The 24457-nt window shown below is 42.9% G+C and overlaps 1 protein-coding gene across 1 annotated transcript in view; it reads left to right on the plus strand.

The window, feature by feature from the left end:
* NRK (Nik related kinase) overlaps positions 1-24457 on the plus strand; it is a 131560-nt gene that overhangs the window by 74679 nt on the left and 32424 nt on the right. The window contains exons 16-24 of the mRNA XM_061598987.1: positions 3367-3498; positions 4663-4730; positions 5883-5989; positions 7828-7901; positions 9593-9717; positions 13090-13183; positions 18187-18366; positions 19493-19622; positions 20556-20714. Of these exons, the coding sequence (XP_061454971.1) occupies positions 3367-3498; positions 4663-4730; positions 5883-5989; positions 7828-7901; positions 9593-9717; positions 13090-13183; positions 18187-18366; positions 19493-19622; positions 20556-20714 (1069 nt within the window). The remainder of the gene's footprint in view (positions 1-3366; positions 3499-4662; positions 4731-5882; positions 5990-7827; positions 7902-9592; positions 9718-13089; positions 13184-18186; positions 18367-19492; positions 19623-20555; positions 20715-24457) is intronic.

Consider the following 24457-nt stretch of genomic DNA (forward strand, 5'->3'; position numbering starts at 1 on the left):
GTCCCTTTTCCTGTCTGGCAGTGTTCCACTCAAAAGCAGAGCAAACTCCCCCAAACACAGACACATGCAACGTGTAGTTTTGCCTGCACTTCCCTAGGACTGTCTAGCGGCCACACAGCATCTTTTCTCAAAAGCAAATCCCTTTTGGAGTCCAGCGGGACTTCCTCCAAATTAAGTGCATGTAGCATTACAGGCTTTGAATCCCTAGTTACCTTGCTTGTTTGTTTTCAAATTGGTTTAGTTGTATGATTCCTTGCAAGGTTATCTTGGGAGAATGGAGGCAGACGCTGCATATTGAAATACCTTGAGTGTGCTTAGGATTTAAGCTTCAGCAGAATTATTCACACAGTTAAAAAAAGAAAAAGAAAATCACAGAAGGGCCTTTTTTTTTTTTAAGTGTCATCATCATGCATTTAAACCCTTTTTTATCCTTGCAAAATTTGCCAGTGTGTCCTTTAGAGCTACAGGGGATAAAGGGGACTAATTTTTTTTTTATCATTCTTTTGCATTTGAAAGAGCAAGCTTGAAGCACAGCAGTTATCAGCGTGTTGTGACCCTAAATCAGTTCTGACTCAGAGGAGAGAAATGTCTGCTAATGAATAAAGAATACCCCTTTTTAGAGCTCCTCTCCATCTCAGCATGCGAGATCTGACAGAATAGCAGAACAAGATGGTATAGCTGCAGGCATCCCTCTTGTATTTCTGACAGGGCCACATCAGGATATAGGAACTGTATAAGCAGGATGAATCAGACTCACAGCAGCGATGTGAGACAAGGGCAGGTCTGGGTGCCTTGGAAGGACTAAAGTGATGGGAAGGGGGGCTTTGGGGATGTGAGTGGACCACCCTGAGATGTTCCTCCCTTGCTGCTTGAGGGTTGTGATGTCTGTCAGACTTGGGCTTCAACCCTTCGTATGAGGTTGGGGTCCAATCATGCTTTTTCACGGACTATACTAGGATTGGAGAACCTCAGGCCTGGGAGCTACATGTGGCCCTCCAAGCCTCTCTGTCTGGCCCTCAGGACACTCTTCTGGTCACACACCTCTCCCCAGGCCACTCTACCCACTAGTTTGCTCCTTGAGTGTTTTTGTCAGCCTTGAAGGTGTCCTTGAATTCTGAACTCTTGCTTGCCTGGACGAAGGATAGAAACAGTGTGTATGTGTAGAAACTAGCCTGCTGTGTTGAAATTTATATTCATCCAACTTTGCCTCTGGCTCGCCCATCACTATTACATGGCCTCCAGAAGGTTGCACCATCAGTGCCTATGATTGGCAGGCAGTATGAAGTCTCAGGATTGGCCTGGCCTGGTATAAATAACTTGGGGCCTGGCCCTTGCTTGATCAACGGAGCAGCATCTCCAGCCTGCTGCACTCCCATCTTCTAGCTCAAGTCATTCATTTCATGGACCTTGAACTGGACAACACTCCCTCTGGGTCTTGCTTTTGGTACAGCTACCCAAGTTCCCTAAACTGGGCCCTTATAATATCAACCCCCTTAGCAGGCTGTCTTCGTGACACATGCCATCAGTATCAGAGCACCCAAGCTTAAGCCTCTTCTCTTTCCATTTGTTTCTGGAATCCAGGAATGTTGAGCGACATCTCTTAAGCAGATTCTTTTTTTACTTTTCCATTCTGAAGCATCTTAAGTCACTGTACCTCAACCTTGGGTCCCCAGATGTTGTTGGACTACAGCTCCCATTATCCCCAGATAGCGTGGTCAGGAGTGATGGGACCCAAGTTTGAAGAACACTGTCTTAAGTCATGCAGCCCACTCACCCGACTGACATATGGATTTCAAAACAGTGCTGTTTGGGGCTTAGCTAGAAGCCTGGAGTCGCAAGCCCTGCCATTTGAAGGATCCATGTGTTGTGGAGATGGAAGGATCTGTCAGTTTTCGTTCTCCCAGTTTCTAATTTTTCTAATCTTAAATTCAGTAGTCCACATTTCTGCAGCAATTTGAGATTTTTTTAATAAAAAAATCCTTATGAACGTTCTTCAGCATTTTAGTATGAATTTGTCCTAATAAATACATTTTTGTATGCCGTTTTATCTAATGTACACATTTTTGCAGGCAGTTTCTCCTAATATAATGTATTTTTGTACGTTATCTTCACTAGTATTTTCATTTTTATGCACATTTTCCCCTAATACATGCATTTGTGTGAACGTTGCTTGGTTGGAGAACTGCATCACAAAATTCCGATAAGTGTGAATTTCAAAGGAAGGCTGTGTTTCAGTTCTCATATTGTTTCAGTTCTCATATTGTTTCAGTTCTCATATTGTTTCAGAAAGCGCACATTTGATAGACTCAGCTTTAACTGTGAACTGAATCAGATTTCTCTCCCATCCTTAGCTGTGTACAAATAAAATGATGGCTCTAAGAATAGAGCTTCCTTCCCGAACACCAGCATGCCACCACCTCTTTTTCTACAAATCCCTCCTCAAAAGCCATTTTCTATATGAAGCTTTTGGCTCAGTGCCACCACACATCAGGGTGTGGTCAATGCTACAGTCTCCACCACTGCTGGTTCCTTTGGAAACTCCTGTTACTGCCTAACCCCCCCATTCTGGTCCCCAAGGAATCTGCACTTGCGGCCACCCCTTTTAATTCCCTGAAGTACACATCTTTGTATGATGGTGGCCATGTGTTTTTAAAATAACCCACGAGGCTCAAGAAACAGACGTTACAGTGTATTGCATTTCAGGAAAATAAAGGTGCTCGCACAAACCTGGCATCCAGGGAAGCTTCCCACCCAAGTGCTTAGGTAGCAGGGCACCTTGCACTGCATTCTGCTGAGAGTCCCCCACAAGACCTGGAGCCTGCAGTGGAATCAACCTTACTCTCTAGCTCAAGGGCGGTGCTTCTGTGGTTCTCCAGATGTTCCTGGACTATCAGCCCCAGCCAGCATGGCTGATGGGCATTGTAGTCTAGCAACATCTGGAAGGTTCCCCATCGCTGCCTATCTGAATGAAAGCCTGAGGTCACATCCATGCCGTACATATAAAACATGTGGCTTCCCCTAAACAACCCTGGGAACAGTAGTTTACCCCTCACAGAGCTACAGTTCCCAGCACCATTAACAAAATGCAGCTTCTATGATTCTTTAGGGGAAGCCCTGGTGTGGATGTGACTACAGCATTTCCCTTGCCCCTTCTTTCCCATCCAGCCCTTTGCTCTGTGTCATCTCACCTGCCAACATTTCAATTGTAAGCTCTTGAGGGCAGGGACTTCTATGTCTCTGTCTCTGTCACACACACACTCACACCATACTCTTTGCACTGCCATATATGTTGATGGTGCTACTTCTACTGCTATTGCACAAATAATCATAATAAATAAACTTGATGCACACTTTCTTTGTTTGAAGAATGAAAACCTGCGGACCAGTCGAGATATGTATCACAGCAGTTCATTATCTGATGTGGCTGTAACACCACTGAGCCCCAGTCAGGATGAAGTCTTCTGGAGTATATGTCAAACTGAAGAGCAACCTCCAAAGGTATTAGAAGATTATTTGGGTTGATAGATTGTCAATTTTAAGAATATCAAAGTTCTGCTCCCAAGACAACCAGGTCCCATATCAACAGTGGCTTTCCAGATGTTCCTGAACTACAACTCCCATTGGCCCTAGTCAGCATGACCAATGGCCAGGGATGGTGAGCTCTGTAGTCCAGCAACATCCTGAGGACCACCAGTTAGCCAAACCTGTTCTACATGAAGAAAAAGTAGAATTCTAAAATCTTGCAGAACTTGGGGAAATGTGTGTGGATTCGCTTCTTCTGTGTAATTTATTATTTGGACAGTAGCCAAGGCAAGATAACAAGGTGTTATATGCTGTTGTCCTCATGCCCTGCTTGTGGGCTTTTCCTAGGCATCTGGCTGGCCACTGTAAGAACAGAATGCTGGACTAGATGGGCCTTTGGTCTGAGTCACTGAACCCTTCTTATAGAAATCCAACCCCCCCACACACACACTGCTCACTAGAAGTCCCTATGGGGTTTTTTTTGGGGGGTGGACAGATTTCACCAGGTAGTGTTCACATATCTTCCATCCTGTTGCAGCCTTGAGGACTAGATATTTGCTTTAAAAAGGAAAGGAAAATGAGATTCTCAGGACTCTAAATTCTAAACCTATTTACAAACTTCATATTTTTCTGACTTAATTGTGGGGTGCAACAGAGCAGAGGAACTCTCATGAAATCAGTTTTATTAATGATGCAGCTCTATTGACATCTACTGGAGCTCTTCCAGTTTTCTGAACATCAAATTATAGCGCAGTCCTGTTCACATTATGTTCAGTGGGGCTTACCCCATAGTAATTGTGTTTAGGATTACCCATTGCACGTCTGCACTCGCTTGCCTTGGAATACGCCCCAGTGAATACAGCAGGGCTTATTTCTGAGTAAAGATGCATGGAATTACACAGAGGCTCTCAACTATGTCTATATATTAGCAGATTTTGTGAACCCAAAAGAAGGGGAGGTTAAAATAGCTTTTTCCTCTGAATATCAGTAAAATGAATGTGATGGGTTACATTTTTTAATACTCTGTCAATCCTACTGATAGGATGGTGGCTATATAGTATTGTAAATTAGATTGGCCCTCCTTTGGTGCACATGTGCTTTTAAGAACAGTGAACAAGCATATTTGCTTTAATCTTTAAGGTCCCTGAAAGAACAACCTCAAAATTTTATACCAGCGATCATCTTGGCCATCAGAGTTACCCTTCAAGGTAAGCTCCTTGGTGGGTTGCTCCTTAAACTTATGAAGATATATGTCTGTACCTATTCAGTGTGGTGTAGCAGACAAATGGCATCTCCAAGCAATTTCCCTTGACAATTGGGAAATAGCATGACATCTACAAGGCAATCTGATTTGCTTTCTGAGGCCCTATCCCTCCTGATTGCTCCCCAATAATCCTTTTTTTTAACTCTCCACCATTCCCTCCTGCCCACTGATCCAGAAATGGTGACTGTCAGCAGTGTGAGGTAGTAAAGATCTCTTTCTCCGTCCACTTGAGGGAGAAGGAAAGGGGGAGAAAGGATTTTAACTGAAATTGGGGGCTAGGTAGGCAGAAGAGGGAAGAAGTAGAATTTGTTTCCAACTCTGATTTCATTCCAAGCCAGAGAAGAATTTGAGGGGTTATTATACCCACTTTATATCTGAGCATTACACACCCCTTAGAGTAGGGATGAAAAAATCTATCAATTTCAGTTCTCTGGGTTTCTCATTTTTTCCAGTCTTAAATTCAGTTCTCCACATTTCTGCAGCAATTCTCCATGTAAAAATCCTAATGAAAATTCTCCAGCATTTCAGTGTGAATTTCTTCTAATAAACACATTTTTGTAGGCAGGTTTGACTCATGCACGCATTTCTGCAAGCCATTTCTCCAAATATAATGCATTTTTGTATGTTATTTCCACTCATACTTTAATTTTTATGCACACTTTCCCCTAACACGTGCTTTTTTGTAAACATTGGTTGGCGAAGTGCATTGCAGAATTTTGAATAAGTGTGAATTCTGAAGGATGTTTCTGTCCTCATCTTGTTTTGCAAAGTGTGAATTTGATAGATTAGGCTTGAAATGCAAACTGAATCGAATTTCTCGCCCATTCCCTAGTGGGAAAAAGGTAGCTCTAGTATTGTTGCATATTAAAGATGTTAATGCCGTATTACTGAGCCATTTCAGGAATGCTAGGTTTTCCCCTGGATATGAAAATAACTACCTCCCTGGGGTATTGTGAGCCTTGGCTGGGCTGTTTTTAGAAGTGGCTTTCGGATCCTGGAACAGAATGTACAGTGGGAATACATGCTGTTTTCGTCTCCTAGCATGTGTGTTTTCTTCTTTCTTTCTTTCTTTTTTTCTGGTTTTTGTTCTTTACAGCACACAGCAGGCATCCATCGGGGGACACGCAATGAAAACCAACAGCAGCTGCAGCAGCAACAGGCACAGGGAGTCTGCTTCTCATCAGAACAACCTATCGACTTCAGGTAATCCTCAGGCCACGCCTTTCTTTGTCCACACAAGCAATTATTGTGCAGCGTTTCCACTCCCGTGGGAATGGGGCATGGAGCAAGCTTTGCAATGACGAGCCTATTCCATTAATAATATAATTTTGAAAAGCACCTCCAGTTTGCCAGTACAGGCTCTTTTTTTGTTAAAAAAAAAGTAGTTTCAGCCACTGTATTGCAAAGCTACTGTATCCTTTTAATTTAGGGAAAAGGTGAGTAAGGAGGTGCATAAGATTATGGTATGGAGAAAATGGATAGGGAGAAAATGCCCTCTCTTATCATGCTAGAACTTGGAGCCACCCAGTGAAGCTGAATGTTAGAAAACGAAAGAAAGTACTTCTTCACACAGTGCATAGTTAAACTATGGAATTTGCTCCCAGAAGAGGCAATGGTGACCACCAACTTGGATGGCTTTACAAGAGGATTAGACAAATTCATGGAAGAGAAGGCCATCAATGGCTACTAGCCACAATGTCTATATTCTGCCTCCAGTGTTGGAGGCAGGATGCCTCTGAATGCCAGTTGCTGGCAATCATAGGTGGGAAGAGAGGGCTTTTGCGCTCAGGTTCTTTGTTTGGGCTTCCCATAGGCATCTGGTTGGCCACTGAGAGAACACAATGTTAGACTAGATGGGCTTTTGGCCTGATCCAGCGGGATTCTTCGTAGAGCTTCCTGTCTTTTGGAGAGGTTGACTGCTTAAATGTTTTTCTCAGCCTTAGCTTTTTTCGTGATAATGCAAAATACTTCTGGGTGCCAGACCGAATAGCAGCTGAGGTGACTTAAGCAGAGCTTGGAAAAGTTACTTTTTTGAACTACAACTCCCATCAGCCCAATCCAGTGGCCATGTTGGCTGGGGCTGATGGGAGTTGTAGTTCAAAAAAGTAACTTTTCCAAGCTCTGCTTAAAAGTGTGGGGGGGGAGCCCTCTTCCACAATCCTTCTTGAGATTCACATAGAAGAGGTTTAACAAAATGCTTTCCCCCCATCTTAGCTTGCATGAGAGTGAATCTGGTGGGGCACACAGCCACTATGGTGTCGTGGCCAGAGTGTCAGGCTAGCACAGGGGAGGCCAGGATTTGAATCCCCATCTTCTCATGAAGCTCACTGGGTGATCTTGGGCCAGTTCTGTCTCCCAGCTTAACCTACCTCACAAGGTTGTTGTGAGGATAAAAATGGTGAGGGACTACGTGTGCCTCCTTGGTGGAAAGGCAGGATATAAATGTGACAAATAAAGAATGCTGCTGTCCCTGCAGCACTTCCTCAAGTTATTTGTTTACTTTTTTAATGGGAAAAAGTGGTATCCTGTGTTTTCACTATACAAAAATCCAACAATTTTTTAAAAGATTATAACAAAAACATCTTAAACCCAACTGTACTAAAATATGGTACCATTTATAGTGATACCATTATAATTCAAGGTTAACAAGAAACCCCCAAAAGCCAATGGGGTTGATTGCACGTTCTGGTAAGCAAGACATTGTGTAATAAATACTATTCCTGTTCAATATGGGAATGCCTTACAAGCTACTTTGACAACTCAGGGTGGCATTCAAGTGGCCTGCTCAGAGTAGACCCACTGAAGTTAAAGGACCTGACTAACTTAGGCCCATTACGTTCAGTGGGTTTGCTCTGAGCAGGACTTAGCTGAATACAACCCTATGAATGTTATTTGGTAACTGTAGAACTTTCTACTCTGCCCTTCAGACAAGTTCCTAGGGCAGCCCATGCATGCCTTAAGACTGGATGCTCTTGTTCATTTATTTGATCTGACTGATGAACTAATATATCTCTTTGAAATTCTCTTTCTGGGATATCCAGGATCATCCAGAATGAACAGCCACTACCAGTCCTGTAAGAAACCTGAAAATACATCCCATCAATGCCATATTTCAGTACGTTTTATTTTTCCTGTTAGTATATTTTCGATTCTTGCAGTTCTCCTCTTCTTCTTTCTCTTCCTCTTCTTATTATACCTGTCACTCAATTTACAAAAATCTTGAATGTTTAATTGTATTAATTAAAAGGTCCATTTATTATCAGTTGAACTTTCACTTGGGTAAAGAAAAACCTAATAGATAGGAAGCAAGCAGAACACTTTATTTTTCACCTCTTGGTCAACCTTTTGAATATTCCAAGATTTACATCATGAGGCTTCAACTATATTGCAGAGCAAATTAGATTTATTTTCCTGACTGTTGAAATCTTCAAAGAGGGGAATGTAAACAAGGGGACCTTTCTAGGGTTGGAATTATCCATGTGATTAAAATAAGTATCTTGGTAAGAATTAGCCACTCTTCCCTTACCCAGGAAGCCGGCTATATGGATGTGCAAAGCTGCTTTATACCAAGTCAGGCCATATAGGTCCATTTAGCTCAGTAGTGCTTACCCTGCTTGACACCAGCTCTCAAGAGTTTCCCAGCCCTGCTTGGAGATGCCAAGGATTGAACCTGGGAGTTCTGCATGCAAAGCATGTGCTCTGCCACTGAGGCATATTAATTTAGGCTCAACCTACATGTGACACCACCAGATCTATTTATTTAAACATAGGCCTTCACCAGTCACCTGTGAAGCAGGGGATGGGGGGACTAGGTATTTTGTTTTGTTTTTAAGCAAAATGGTACACTGAAGGTGGATGCTCAGCTGTTCCCTCCCCTTATAGCCGACCTCCCTGCAGCCTCTCTCCCAATGTTGCTTTTTCCTAGGGGTGGGTGAATCCTTCTCTCACTTTCTCATTTTTCCACTCTTAAGTTCAGTTCTCCACATTTGCACATCAGTTTGCAAACTATTTCTTTTTAAACATGAAAATTCATCAGCTTTTTAGTACATATTTCTTCCAATATACATATTTTTGTATGCAGTTTTGCCTAACATATACATTTTTGCAAGGCAGTTTCCCCTGAAATATTGCATTTTTGTTTTTGCTCATATACACATGTTTATGCGTGCTTTACCCTATTGTATGCATTTATCTGACATTTCTTGGCTGAAGAACTGCATTGCAAAATTCAGAGAAGAGCGAATTTTGAAAGATGGCTGTGTTTCGGTTCATATACTGTTTTGGAAAGTGTGGATTAGGCAAGTTTGCCTGTACATAAAAACTTCATCAAATTTCTCCTCTATATCTACTTATACATTATTAGCTGTGGCTGAGTTTTAAACAAATGGGTCTACCACCCTCATATGCAGCTTCTGCATGATTACTCCAACCTAAGTCCCACTCGATCCAATTGACCTTTCTTTCCTGTGTTTAAAAATGCCTCATGAGTGAGGTATTCCTTGAGAAGCATCTGGTTCCAGTATGTTAGCCTTCCCCAACCTGGTGTCCTCCAAACTTTTAGGACTATGTCTCCTATCAGCATGGCCAATGGCCATGCTGGCTGGGGCTGATGGGAGTTGCAGTCCAAAACATCTTGAAGAGCACCAGGTTGGGGAAGAGTGCAGTATAATTCTCGAGTGGCAGTTACAGTGATTCTAATTATTCTAAGACAAATTAAAAGTAAAAATTATACTGGACTGCTTGTGTGATGTTCGCTGTGGGTTTCTGCAAGCACAGAAGCAACCAATCTGATTTGTCTCTGTGCAGAGTACACCCTTTTTTACCAAGGGGAAAGATGGCAGCAACTCACTCCAGAAATCATCAGAATATTCATCGTCCAGTGATGAAGTGTGCAGCAGTGATGATGATGACATTGACAGCAATCGGATCAGGTTGGCTTTTCCACTGCATCCAAGGATGGCTGATTAAAAAGTGAATTGAAGACTGGTTGGATTTTTTCCCCTTTTAGTATATCACAGCGTAATGCAAACATGAAACATAAACATTCCATACGTTTATACATATGTTTAAAATATACAGTCTATATACATATAAAAAAATATAAACCCATTAGTAGAATTTAGCAATAGGTCAGAGACATAAATGAAAAGATTGAGTTGTATCCAGTAGGCTCACTAAAATGAATCAGCCTCAGCTAGTCATGCCCACTAATTTTAAGGAGTCTTCTCTGAATAGAACGATCATTGGATACAACCTATTATTCCTTAAAGTGTTTCCAACAATATTACTGGCCAGATGTTTTCTAGCATCTTGTTACACCAAGGCACATCAAAATTATTTTCAAATACTTAGGGAGATGGTGAGCTCTCTCTCAAGATAAGATTGCATGTATCCGCAGGGACCTTGACTCTGATGTTGTGACAGATGAATCCATTGAAGTGTCCGGAGCACGGCCTTGTCTTTCTTTATTGGATGAGTTTCAGTTGGTGCAGCTCGAGGAAGTGGACAAGGTGCTTGGAATGGTTCGGGTGACCACGTCTGTTCTGGATCCTTGCCCATCTTGGCTAGTGAAAGCTGGCAGGGCTGGAACCACCGGTTGGGCCAAGGAGGTGGTTAATGCCTCCTTGAGGGAGGGAGTGGTCCCTGGTAGCCTCAAGGAGGCAGTAGTGAGACCTCTTTTAAAGAAACCCTCCTTGGACCCAGATAATTTAAACAACTACAGACCGGTGGCGAATGTCCCTTTTCTGGGCAAGGTTTTGGAGCAGGTGGTTGCCAGCCAACTCCAGGCGCTCTTGGATGAAACCGATTATCTAGATCCATTTCAATCCGGTTTCAGGCCCGGTTTTGGCACCGAAACAGCCTTGGTCGCCCTGTATGATGACCTGTGTCGGGAGAGGGACAGGGGGAGTGTGACTCTGTTGATTCTCCTTGATCTCTCAGTGGCGTTTGATACCATCGACCATGGTATCCTTCTGAGGAGACTCGCGGAGTTCGCTGTCGGGGGCACTGCTTGGCAGTGGTTCTGCTCCTACTTCGCGGATCGTCACCAGAAGGTAGTGCTTGGGGAACATCACTCGACACCATGGACTCTCCATTGCGGAGTCCCTCAGGGGTCGGTTTTGTCCCCCATGCTTTTCAACATCTACATGCAGCCGCTGGGTGCAGTCATCAGGAGTTTTGGAGTGCGTTGCCATCAGTATGCTGATGACACGCAGCTCTGTTTCTCCTTTTCATCTTCTTCAGGTGAGTCTGTTGATGTGCTGAACCGTTGCCTGACCGCGATAATGGACTGGATGAGAGCTAATAAACTGAGACTCAATCCAGACAAGACCGAGACATTGTTGGTGAATGCCTTCCCTGCTCAGATGGTGGATGTTAACCCTGTTCTGGATGGGGTTACACTCCCCCTGAAGGAACAGGTACGTAGTTTGGGGGTTCTTCTCGACTCTTCCCTGTCTCTCGAGGCCCAAGTGGCCTCGGTGGCACGGAATGCGTTTTACCATCTTCGTCTGGTAGCCCAACTACGCCCCTATCTGGACAGGGACGACCTCGCCTCCGTTGTTCACGCTCTGGTAACTTCAAGATTGGATTACTGTAATGCGCTCTACGTAGGGCTGCCCCTGAAGACAATTCGGAAGCTTCAGCTGGTGCAGAACGCAGCTGCCAGACTACTGACGACGACCAGTCGGTCTTCGCATATAACACCTGTCTTGGCGCGTCTGCACTGGCTTCCTATTTGCTTCTGGGCGAGATTCAAGGTGCTGGTTCTTACCTATAAAGCCTTACACGGCGTGGGACCTCAATACCTTGTGGAATGCCTCTCTCGATACGAACCTACCCGTTCACTTCATTCAGAATCTAAGGCCCTCCTCCGGGTACCAACCCATCGGGAAGCCCAGAGGGTGGTTACTAGATCTAGGGCCTTTTCTGTGGTGGCCCCTGAGTTGTGGAACAGCCTCCCCGAAGAGGTACGCCTGGCGCCTACACTTTTATCTTTTCGGCGCCAGGTAAAGACCTTTTTATGCTCCCAGGCATTTTAATTTTCTTAACCATTTTAATCTTTTAATCTGTATTTTTAATTTTTGTCGTATTGTGTTTTTGTAGTGTTTTTTGTTGTTTGTTTGTATATGTTTTTATGATTTTTATTATGATATGTTGTATTTTATCTTGTTTGTTCACCGCCCTGAGAGCTATTCTGCTAAGGACGGTATATAAATTGAAATAATAAATAAAATAATAAATAAATAAATAAATAAATAATACTAGAGGCATTCAAGAGTCAGCTGGACAGCCATCTGTTGGGTGTGCTTTAAGTTAGATACCTGCATTGAGCAGGGAGTTGGACTCAATGGCCTTATAGGCCCCTTCCAACTCTACAATTCTATGATTCTGTTCCATTTTTTGAACAAATTATCAAGTTGCCTGTCATCCCTCACTCTCACGTTGTTGGTTAATTTCACCATATGAGCAAGCCCTCGCACTCTTAATATCCAGTCTTGCCCATGATTTTTTCCAGTTATGACAGATTGCTATTTGAGCAACTGTTAGCAGGCGTATCATTAATTCCACATCCACTGCAGAATCAGTTTATATATATACAAAAATAATATATTTAGGACCAGGCTCTTTATAATTCATATATACAAATAATATATTTGATGGATCAGCCAGTACTTCATGAAAATGGAAATGGACTGCCTTCAAGTCAATCCTGACTTATGGCTACCCTATGAATAGGGTTTTCATGGTAAGCGGTATTCGGAGGGGGGTTACCATTGCCTTCCTCTGAGGCTGAGAGGCAGTGACTGGCCCAAGGTCACCCAGTGAGCTTCATGGCTGTGTGGGGATTCGAACCCTGGTCTCCCAGGTCGTAGTCCAGCACCATAACCACTGCCCTGCTATAATTCTCAGAGTGGTTTAACAACCATCCTTCTTTGCAGGGAACTCTGGGAACTGTAGCGCTATGAGGGAAATAGAGGGCTCCAAACAACTCTCAGCACCCTTCACAAACGACAGTTCTGAGTATCCTTTGGGGGAAGCCATGACTGTTTAAAGTAGCATGAGATTGCTTTAAATGTAAAGTGCAGATGGGGCCATAGTCCTCCTAGTATAAGGTCATTTGAAAAGTTAAATGTGAACTTTACTCTAACATGTTTGGTGCTGTAGAGAAAAGGGCAAGATGCTGGTAGCTATTTAGTGGTTTATTTATTTTTTAGCTTGAGATGTATGTGTGTGTTTTTCTTTTGGAATCTTTCCTTTCTGCCCCCTCCCCTTCTGCTCATTAATTGGCATTTGTTTACTAGGCAACCACTCAGCAATGGAGTGATGGGTTTCTCAAGGGCAAGAGTTCCAGATGGGATCGAATTGAAACCTCAGAACGCTGCAGTGGATCAGAAGGTAATCCAGCCCATTTCAAAAGGGCGTCTCTGTACGAATAAATGGAGATCAAGTTCCAGTTGCTGATGGTGCAGAAGTGCATGGATGCAACTGCTCAGTATTGTCCTTTACAAGCACCTGCTTGCATGGTTGCTGAACCATGAGAATTGGCATTGTAAATGCCCCTTCTCTAGCCTTCAGGCCCTGAGAAGTTACTAAGGCAGAAGGATAGCGATTGGCCCGTGATTTCATTTGTCCCCCAGTTTCCCACTGGGCTCCTATCCCATAAGAACTTGCAGCTGGCATCCTTGTTGGCTCAAAAGCAGTACAAGGGGAAAGTGTTGCAAGAAAACTGGAATGTTCAACAGCATTACCAGTCTTCAGTATGCTAGTCTGTATCTTTAGATTTCACCCCTAGTTACCCACACACTTTGGAACAAGCATACTAAACCTCCATATTAGTCACATTATATCCTTACTGTTTATAAGAATTAGAGTAATCAGATTATGGGAAGGAATTACGAAGCCAGATTAAATGGATGTGCAATCAAAGCTTCATTTATACTTCTTTATCGCAGAAATTAAAACTGAGCTCCTTTAGAACTACTGCAGCTCTAAGAATGAGAAAAACAAACCAACTGTGTTTCTATTTTGTCTAAGCATGTCTCTCTGTTTCCTGAAGTCAACATTTTAATAATTTCCTCTTGCAGTTACCATGTTGAATTATATTACCACATGCATATTTTTTTTAAAAGGTTTGCAAATAACTTAAGGGGCATTGCACAAATGTCTAAAGTGCAGAACTCAATAAAATGACAAGCACATAATGCAAATAAGGTGTGATTCTCCATGTCACTTGATGGGTGGTTGTTTTTTGAACGTCTGTCCATACTGGTTCCATCCCTATGGCTTTTGAACTCAGCTATGCACGTGATTTGCTGGAGTATTGAGAGGGGAATTCTGGACTTATTTCTTAGGATTGGGGTAAGAAAAAGGCCCAGGGGCCAAATTCCACCCTCCAGGCTTTTCTGTCCAGCCCTCGGATTTCTCTCCAGGCCACACTCCTCACTGGCCCTGCTCTGCCCCCTCCTTGAGTGTTTTTGCCTGGCTGGCATGTGCATTTGAACTTTGATAATGCCTCTTACTTGTCTGGATGGAGGCTAGAGAGGAGTGTGTAAGTGTGGGTAGAAACTAGTCTGCCGTACAAATGTAAAACGTGCATGCCCATTTTTGCCTCCGGCCCTGCACACAACTGCCATATGGCCCTTGGAAAGCTGCCTAGAAGGGAATGTGGCCCTTGGGCTAAAAAATGTTCCCCGCCCCTGGTTTATGAGAATTGGAGTAATCAGATCAAGAGACATAATTATGCAATATATCTGTCTCATGTTCCAGTGAAGGCAGAGCAGCAGCCACTGAAGGCAAAGCCCCACAAGGCAACAGAGCAAAGTCTCCAGCCCACAGGCCAAAGATTTGTCTAAATAAAGGGGCATTTGCCAATTGGCAGAAAGCCATAGTCCATCTAGGTCAATGTTGTGTATGTACACTGACCGGCAGTGGCTCTCCAGGGTGGAGATGGGAGTTTTCTGCAGCCTTACTTGGAGATGCCAGGGACTGAACCCGAGAGCTTTTGTGTGCAAATCATGGGCTCTATCACTAAGCTGTGGCTCCTCCCCAAAGCCACAAACAAGCTAGGACAGCTTTTTCTAGGAAAGGAATTCCAGGCCCTGGGTGTGGCCTTTGTGTCCCCACCAGACGAACCTCAGATGGGAAATCTCAAAGCCCAGGCAGGTTTGTCTAAGCCCATTTAGACAGTGGCAGCTGGTGGGTCCATGTCAGCGGGGCAGTGGAATCCGCTCCAGGTGTTAGTCTGAACTTTCAAAGAGCTGCCCAAGGTGCTGAACCTGTTTTGGGGATAGGCTTCAGCACCTTGGACAGCTCCTTGAAAGTTTGGACTGAAACCCAGGGTAGATTCCACTGCCCCACTGACATGGACCTACCAGTCGCCACTGCATTTAGAGCTTTATAAAGTTACACCCACACCATGCATTTAAAGCACTTTTGTACCATTTTAACCATCATTGCTTCCTCCAAAGAATCCTGGGAACTGTAGCTTGTTAAGGGTGCTGGGAACTGTAGTTTTGTGAGGGTTCTCCCAACAGTTGTCAGCACTGTTAACAAACTACAGTTCCCAGGATTCTTCAAGGGGAGCCACGACTATCAAAGTGATATAAGAGAGCTTTAAATGTATGGTGTGGGTGTGATGTGGGTCCTAAGCAACAACTGCATGATGCGGAGACCAGCACTGGCTTCTGAAACAAATTCTGAGCAAGCCCTCCTTGGTAGCTATCCCTAAAGCCTGCTGTTCTATTTTTCCAGTGAGGTGGCCCTATAACATATGATTCTAGGATGTGGGCCCCACATCACTAAAGGCGTACCTACATTATGAAATTACAACAGCTTTATATCGGTTTAATTTTTATCTTTATTGTTACTGTCAATGACCAGCATGTATCAGTTTAATTGTCATGACTTTCCCTCAAAGAAAATCATGGAAATTGTAGCTTAGTGAGGGTGCTGGAAGTTCTCTCTTAGACATATTCCACTCCCTTAGCACAGGTCTACAGTTTCCAGAGTTCCCTGGCTAGAGAGAAGGACTATTGAACTAGTTTGTCTGTGGAATAAATAGATCCTGATGTCTCGAAAAATAGTTACTAGCTGGACTAGAAGATTGGCCAAGCTTTTATACCACTGCATGGGGGCAAAATCGGGAGCCTGGCAAGGGGGTTGCGAGAGGAGGAGGAATTCTGCTCCCTTCTCTTTCCTCCTTCTCCTTGTTCCTGTTCCAAGGTCTGAATCTGCAAGAGGGTTTGTAGAACTCCAGAGAGAGAAAGAATTACAATTCATGTTTTGCTTTGTGGTTTTTAATGTTAAGCGGGAGGCAAAATGCTTCCCAGTCTTCTTCTCATTTCCACATTTTCCAATTAGCGATTTGGCTTCTAAAACATCAAACTGTTCCTACTCAGGATTCACGGTTTGCCTGCAAACATACTGCCTGGCATCGGCAAATGCTTAGCTCCAGTTCATTGTTTATCTCCTGTATCAAACCACGCAGAAGATGGCTTCTGTCTTCCATGCCAGCTGTAAAACACATCTCTGTGGGTTATTGCTTCAGCACAGCTTAGAAGGGGGAAATGGCTGCGTAACACTATCAGTGTCCATCTTGGTTCTTAATCGGAGCCTTGTCCTCCCCAGAACTGCCAAGCCTTCAAGCATTGCTGCTCCCTCAGGCAACTGGAACATTCTACGTGTCATGGGGCCACAGGGCTTTGAGGCCATCTAGTTTCAGTCGGGCCCATAGCCAGTCGTTTTGTGGCATCAGTTTGCCATCATAAATCAATGTGAAACAGAAAAGAATCTAAATGCAAGGCATCCACTGAGGTTCAGAACATACAGAACAGCCCTGCTCTTATTCAACATTGTCATAAAAAATAAACAAGACATGCTAGTCATAAAATAGTCATTGTCAGTTATCTCAATAAGGTTGCACATTAGTCAGAGACCTGAAAGGTGGGAGCAGGTTTATTACTAACTGGGCAGTTGGGTAGACTATTGCCTGCAGGTTTTTCCTTATATCTCCATACATCAAGGGTGGGGGGCATTTTCCATGCAAGGGCTGCATTCCTATCTGGGCAGCCTTCCAAGGGCCACATGCCAGTGGCTATCTGGGCCAGAAGCAAAAGTGGGCACAACAACAGAGTTTACTTTTGTACAGTGGGCTCATGTGTACACTCATTCACACACCTCTCTCTGTCCTCCATCCAGGCCACTGAGAGGCATCATCACTGTTCAGTAACACATTTCAGCCACGCAAAAACACTCAAGGAGGGTATGAAAGTAGGGCTAGTGAGGGGTGTGGCCTGAGGACAGTTCCGAGGGTCAGCTAGAGGGGCCTAGAGAGCCGCATTTGGCCCCCAGGCCTGAGATTCCCATCCTGCCACACAGCAAGGATTAAAGAAATGCTGTACAGTCTAAGCATGTTTTCTCAGAAGCCCCACTGATTTACTTCCTATTATGCCAAGAATTGCCACCTTACAAAAAACACACAAAGATAACTGAAGATTTGGGGAGGGGTCTGGAATATCCCTTAGGAGGCCAGGTGTTTGCATACAAACTGCACATCACCAGCGTTCCTTCTTTGAGACTCCTCACCCCTTACACCAGGAGTGGAAAACACATGACCTTCTAGATGTCGTTGGACTACAATTCCCAACTTCCCTGAGCAGTGGCCATGCTGGCTGCAGCTGATGGGAGCTGGAATCCAACAGCTGGAGAGCCATAGGGTCCCCATCTGTACCTTCCACCTTGTGGTTACATCCCCATGTGCACACCCACCAGTCGGTCAGTGCTGACAGTATGGTGCAAGGATATGAACTTTGTAGCAGCTGCGTAATCACTTCCTCCCTGACCCCCCTTTCTTCTTGAAAGCATGTATCAGGAAGCAATAAAGAAGTAACTTGAGCACAGAGCTAGGCAAAGAGACTCAAGCAAGGTCAGGCGATCTCTGAGATGCACAGTTCTTCCAGCCTTGATGCTGGCTTCTTGAAGAAACACCACTTCATTACACTGCTTCTGGGATGCTCATGTTTCGTTGCCTCTCTGTCATGGAGGCTCAAGAGGATAGATTAGGTATCATTTGCAAAGTGCTTTGAAGATGAACTCCACTGTATAAACACGGAGCATTACCAGTGTCCTTTAAGCAGTTGCCATCCATCAGAATCCCATTTCCAATGTCACTTTATTTTATTACATTTTTTTTCCTGATGCACTGACATTTCTGCCATAATCTGATTTTCATTAGCTTTGATGTACTACCGAGATTTGGACTTCCAACATTCACTAGCATTTGTTAGCATAAGTGTTACCAGAAGTGAGAAGTGTTGTATGCTGGGAGGAAGCGTTGGGGGGAGGGGGAACCAGTCTCACTCAGGTCACAAACTCATTCTTAAATTTGTCCTCATGTACAGGATTATGTTGTAGGAAAACTCAGCTGCAGTTCTCAGGAAGGATTCTGGGGCATGAGCAACCAAAATTATCTTCTCCCAGACCTCTTGCAACAGAGCCAGATTTCGGACTGTTCAGCAAACCAGCTAAAAGTTGCCGAGAATAACTTTCAGGAACCTCAGAGCAAGGCTGTTCCTAACAAGGTAAATGACAAGTGTTAATTCATACTACCCGAACCAGTCAGCGAACCAAAACACAACTACCCTTTGAAATTCACTCTTTGAATTTTGTGATGTAGTTTTCCAACCAAAAAGTGTATGAATATAATAGTGAAAATAACCTACAAAACTAGATTATGTTAGGGGAAATGGCTTGCAAAAATATGTATATTTGGCAAAATTGTGTAAAAAAAAATGTCCTAGGAAAAATGTGCACAAATTTTCTTGCAGACTTTTTAAAGGAAAAAAATCACAAATTGATGCAGAAATAATAAGAGGTTTAAAAATGATTTGAAACAAACAAACTTGTTGGAGTCACTTGCTAATCTGCTGCTAATCATCCAGTCATCTAACAGTAGATCCAGTTCCGCTTTCTGTTTACCTCCCCACTCACCCACACAAACACATTCTAGAGCCCTGATGACCAACCAGTTTTACTGGGTGTCCACTTTGAGGAAGGGATGGCGACAGGGGGACCAGACCCTTCCTAGCACTTACCCAAATAAAGTGCAGGTACAGACCAATCATTCCTTCCTGTTTCATTCCGTTTGCTTCTTTGTGGCCTAAGCAGGTCTCTGGTGGCAAAGACAGCGGAACATCTTGGTGCAGCAGCCCAAGGGATAAAATGTAATGTATGTAAGCTCTGATAAAATTGTAGCATTGCTTTCATAGCAAAATTGTTTGGCTTTTTTAAAAGAGGATGTAGAAATAGAACCATTCGTTTTTAAAAGATACTTTGTTTTAAAGATGTTTTTAAGATGCTTTATAAATGTTTTTAGTATTTTGTTGTTTTTTGCCACCCTGGGTTCCTTCTGGGAGGAAGGGTGGGATATTTCTTTACTTATTTATTTAGAGTGGCAAACAAACAACAAATACTAAAAACATATGTAAAACATCTTTAAAACAAAATATCTTTTAAAAATTGATGGTTGAAATTGTCAAAAAATTGACATCCTCTTTTTAAAAGTGAAACAGTTTTGCTATGAAATGGATACTACAATTTTACTAGAGCTTATGTACATAAATAAATAAATAATAAATAAAACAAATCCTGTGTAGACAGTTGTGGTCAGGTTCCTTCATTTCTTCTTCATTTTATTTTCTATTGTAGGCGCCAAGCGCTGACAATACCCCCTCAAAAAATAGTTCCTCGTCTACTTCATCGTTTACTTCATTCATAGATCCTAGGCTTCTACAAATGTCACCTCCTTCCAGTCCGATTGGACCAAACTGTAGTTCCTGTGAGTATGATTGTTCTTATTGTGGAGTATGCCATATTTGCCTCTGTTTTCCAAAGGACACTGGGTTGTCGTATGTAGAATGGAGGTTGGGGCTATAGCTCAGTGGTAGAGTTTGTGCTTTGCATTCAGGTCCCAGGTTCAATCCCCAGGATCTCTAGGTATAGTTGGGGGAAATTCCCATTTGAAACCCTGGACAGCCTCTGCTAGTCAGTGTAGACAATACTGAGCTAGATGGACTAATGGCCTCACTCAGTGGTAGCATTCACATGTCACAGTAAATCATGGTTAATGTTTACCATGAACATGCAAATGATCCCTGCTTTGCTCCTTCCCTAGCACTAGCACAACGAACCATGATCTCTGGCTAGGGATGGGAAGGAAATTTGATACAGTTTGCATTTAAAGACAAACTTCCCAAAGTTTCACTTTCTGAAACAATACACTCTGCATTTTGCAACGCAGTTCTCTAGCCATGTAACGTGCAGAAAAATTTATTCAGGTGATTTGTGCATGTAAATGCATATATTTGTGAAAGTAACAAACAAAAATGCACTATGTTAGGGGAAATTGCATTACAAAAATGTGTATATTAGCAAAACCACATGCAAATGCATGTATATTAGCAAAAATGCATGTGTATATTAAGAAAAATTAGCACTAAAATGCTGATGAATTTTCATGATGAGTTTATACCTCACAGAGCTACAATTCCCAGCACCCTTAATAAGCTAGAGTTTCCAGGATATGCTTGGGGGAAAGCCTTGCACTTTAAATGAATGGTGTGGATGTGACCTTAGATGTTTCTGAAAAGAGGTGGAATAGCCTACTTTCCCAGATTGCTGCAAATAGTCAGAGAGGGAAGCACAGTTGCCTCACAAACCCTATGTTTGTGGTAAACCCGGCAGCCATTAATCCCTCTGCTTCTCTTCCCAGCATCCGATGTGAAACCGGAGCCTGCCAGTAGGCAAAATACAAGGAAAGGCTCCGTTGTCAATGTGAACCCCACCAACATCCGGCCGCAGAGCGACAGCCCAGAAATCCGCAAATACAAGAAGAAGTTCAATTCAGAGATCTTGTGTGCAGCATTGTGGGGTAAGCAAGCTCATCTGAAGCAGAAACCGATGGCTGATGTTTCTGGGGTTCCGGAAATCTGTCATGGTGTAATAGTCACATGGTACAGTACAGGCTCTTGTTTGTTTGGATCTTGAAAAAAACTGATAAATTGCCACATTCCCACCAACCCTGAGTGGTGAGCAGCAAAGGGCACTATATAGCAAGGCAAGAACAGGTCCAAGGTAATGCGTGCTGAAGCAGCAGGAGAGCTGCCCAGCCAAGGAATCCCACTAGAATACAAGGAGCTGGCCAGAATGTTGCACCAGCAACAGCCTGGTGGCAACTGGATAGTTTTTATTACTCTCCTTGTAGTCTTACCCCTTCCTGGAGCATCAGCATAGCCCTGATCTAGAGCAGGTGACAGTTTTTGCTTCCTCCTCTTAAGTAGGACCCTAAGATAGGAGATCTTGTGTTAGCAGTAGGCCTTGTATATCTTCTGCTCTGAACTTGGACCCATCACATTCTGAGGACATAAGCCCATGTTAATTCTGGTCCTTGAAGCCATGGGTTGTATCCAGCTAAGTTCTCAGAGTAGGCCCTTTGAAGTTAATGGACCTTAGTCCTGCCTATTAATGTTAGTGGGTCTGCTCTGACGAGCATTGGGTAAAGCCCCAGTTTTCCTACATATGAGTGCAATATACCAAAAACTGGGCTACTCTGCCTGTCATTTAAGGATCCATCCTCATTATTGATGCCTTAGGTCCCCATCAGCTTTTATTTTCCATCATCCTGACACCAAAGCAGCACAATGACAAGCTCCATGGAGCTGGTACAATATTTTACCCACACCTCCTGCCTCGATTTGAGTCCTAAATGAAAAACAAAATAAATGAATGAAATGTCGGAAGAAATTATCCCAGGAAATGTAGATTTACAGTTTACAGCTCTCTGGGTTTCATGTGATATATGTTTGGAGGAGGCCAAGATTTTAAATTAGGAACAGAACAGCATGGCAAAGCTGGATAATGATATGTGTGCTGAGGTGGAGAATGCAGTGTTCTTACCGGCCCATTGCTAGCACTTTCTTTCTGTGCTGCGTGATCCCTTCTGCCATCTCATAATTTCCACCAGAACACTCTGATAATAAACCTTATCAAACATGGCAGCCAAATGGAAGCCTCGCCCATTGGATGCCAGTTCAAATCTGCAGCCCGTCATCACGCCCACTGGCTTGAAAAAGATTTGATTGTAGGCAGATGCTTGGGGGCTTGAGGGTCCCACCTGGATAAATTCTGCAAGCCTTTTCAGTGCCTGGGATGCTTGGAGTGGAAGCCTCTCAAGTTTGTCTCTTTAGGTATAGTTTAATGACCAGTGCGTGGGAACTCAGAACCTATAGCTCTAGAATGGGCCCTCCCTCTCCCACAGAGGCTCTCTTGCAGTGCAGTCCTAACCATGTCTGCTTAGAAGGAAGTCCTGTTGAATTCAGTGGGGCTTACTTCCAGGTAAGTAGGGTTGGGATTGCAGATGTAAGCCTTAGCTTGTCATATATTGGCTGTTCCTCCAGCACTTTGAATGTGCTCCTGTGTTGACCTGTAAGATCAATATAGATCTTAGATCATCTGGGGGAGTTTTACTCGAGGCACCACATCCTACACCAGTATGGCTTGTTTTTATGTAGGTCGCTTGAGAAATGCAAATGATTAAGCAGTATATAAATGTTTTAAATAAATAACCCCAAAATGGGCATTTTCTACTGTTGCCCCTCACTATGGAATGCCCTTCCCTATGCCTTAGGTGAAGCATCATCTGCTGTGTTTTAGAATGTTTTTCATTGTAATTGTGTTTTGGGATGTTTTTAACTGTTTTTAGTATGTTTTTCTTTTTTGTGGTTAAATTGTTTTGTTTTTGTTTGCCACCTTGAGCTCCTTCGGGAGGATGGGCAGGATACAAATCCAATAAGTAATAATAATACTAGTTGTTTCAGATGTCTTGTGAAGACTTATCTTTCTTCCTAGGCTTTCCCTGACCCGTGAAATTGGGCCGTTTTTTTTTCTGAATTGCTGTTTTTACCTCTTCCTGTTTTTATAATTCTGTTTTACTGTTTTTATGATACCTTTTTGTGTGTTTTTGTTGATTTTGTATACCACTTAGAGATTTTTAATTATTAAGGGATTTTAGAAATGCTTTTTAAAATAATATCAAATATAACAAAAAGGAAAAACAAACAAAGATTTTTAAAAGGAAAAGGAGAGAAGACAACACGACAAAAAGCACTGTCAGTTCACATTAAGAATACAATAACCATCAGTTCTTCCATCTAAAATGATGTCGATAAAAGCCCTCCAAAGTGTCCAAATAGGTATCTGCACAAGAATAGCATTTATAGAAAATATGTTCAAATGTAGCAAGGGTGACATTGCATAATAGACAGTGGGTGTTTATTCTTCCAGGCTTGAAGTATAAGTCTCTTAGCAACTGTATTTATTTATTTGATTAATTTGTTAGTCGCCTCATGCTCAGTGGTCTGTAGGCAACGTACAACACATATTAACAACATACAATATAAAATGAATTTGAAAACATACAATATACAAAATTTAAAATCCAAACAAAAAAGAAGTCAGCATGCCAAAGGCCTGAGTCAAACGGAAGGTCTTTGCCTGGTGCCTAAAGATGGATAGAGAAGGTGCCAGGTGGGTCTCCTCGGGGAGGCATAAGAACTTGGGAAATCCACTTTTGTTGTCCTGCTTTTAAACAAATAAAAACTATAAAAGTAGGCCCCTAGAGGATCAGACCAACAGGCTATTTAGGCCACATTCACACCATATATTTAAAGCAGTATTATAATATATAATATTATAGTATTAATATAGTAATAAATATTATTTATTATATTATAGTATGGTATACTTTAAAGTTGACAATGAGGACACTGAACTTGTCAAGGACTATCAATGCCTTGGCACATTAACCAAAATGGAAACTATAGTCAAGAAATCAGAAGAAGGCTAGGACTGGGGAGGGCAGCTGTGAGAGAACTAGAAAAGGTCGTCAAATGCAAAGATGTATCACTAAACACTAAAGTCAGGATCATTCAGACCATGGTATTCCTGATCTCTATGTGTGGATGTGAAAGTTGGACAGTGAAAAAAGCAGATAAGAGAAAAATCAACTCATTTAAAATGTGGTGTTGGAGGAGAGCTTTGCGCATACCATGGACTGTGAAAAAGACAAATAATTAGGTGTTAGAACAAATTAAACCAGAACTGTCACTAGAAGCTAAAATGATGAAACGAAGGTTATCATACTTTGGACACATCATGAGAACATATGATTCACTAGAAAAGGCGATAATGCTGGGAAAAACAGAAGGGAGTAGAAAAAGAAGAAGGCCAAAAAAGAGATGGATTGATTCCATAAAGGAAGCTACAGACCTGAACTTACAAGATCTGAACAGGGTGGTTTATAACAGATGCTCTTGGAGGTCGCTGATTCATAGGGTCGCCATAAGTCGTAATTGACCTGAAGGCACATAACAACAAATAGTATATTAAAGAGTCATGGCTTCTCCCAAAGCATCCTAGGAACTGCAGTTTGTGAAGGGTGCTGAGAATTATTAGGAGATCGATCCCTCCTCCCCTCCAAGAGCTACAATTCCCTGAGTTGCCTGGGAAGGAGGACTAATTGTTAAAGCACTCTGGGAATTGTTGCTCTGTGAGGGGAGGAGGGATCTCCTAATAACTCTCAGCACCCTTTACAAACTGCAGTTCCTAGGATTTGGG

The sequence above is a fragment of the Rhineura floridana genome, chromosome 16 (genome assembly GCF_030035675.1).
Source record: "Rhineura floridana isolate rRhiFlo1 chromosome 16, rRhiFlo1.hap2, whole genome shotgun sequence".
Classification (NCBI taxonomy): domain Eukaryota; kingdom Metazoa; phylum Chordata; class Lepidosauria; order Squamata; family Rhineuridae; genus Rhineura; species Rhineura floridana.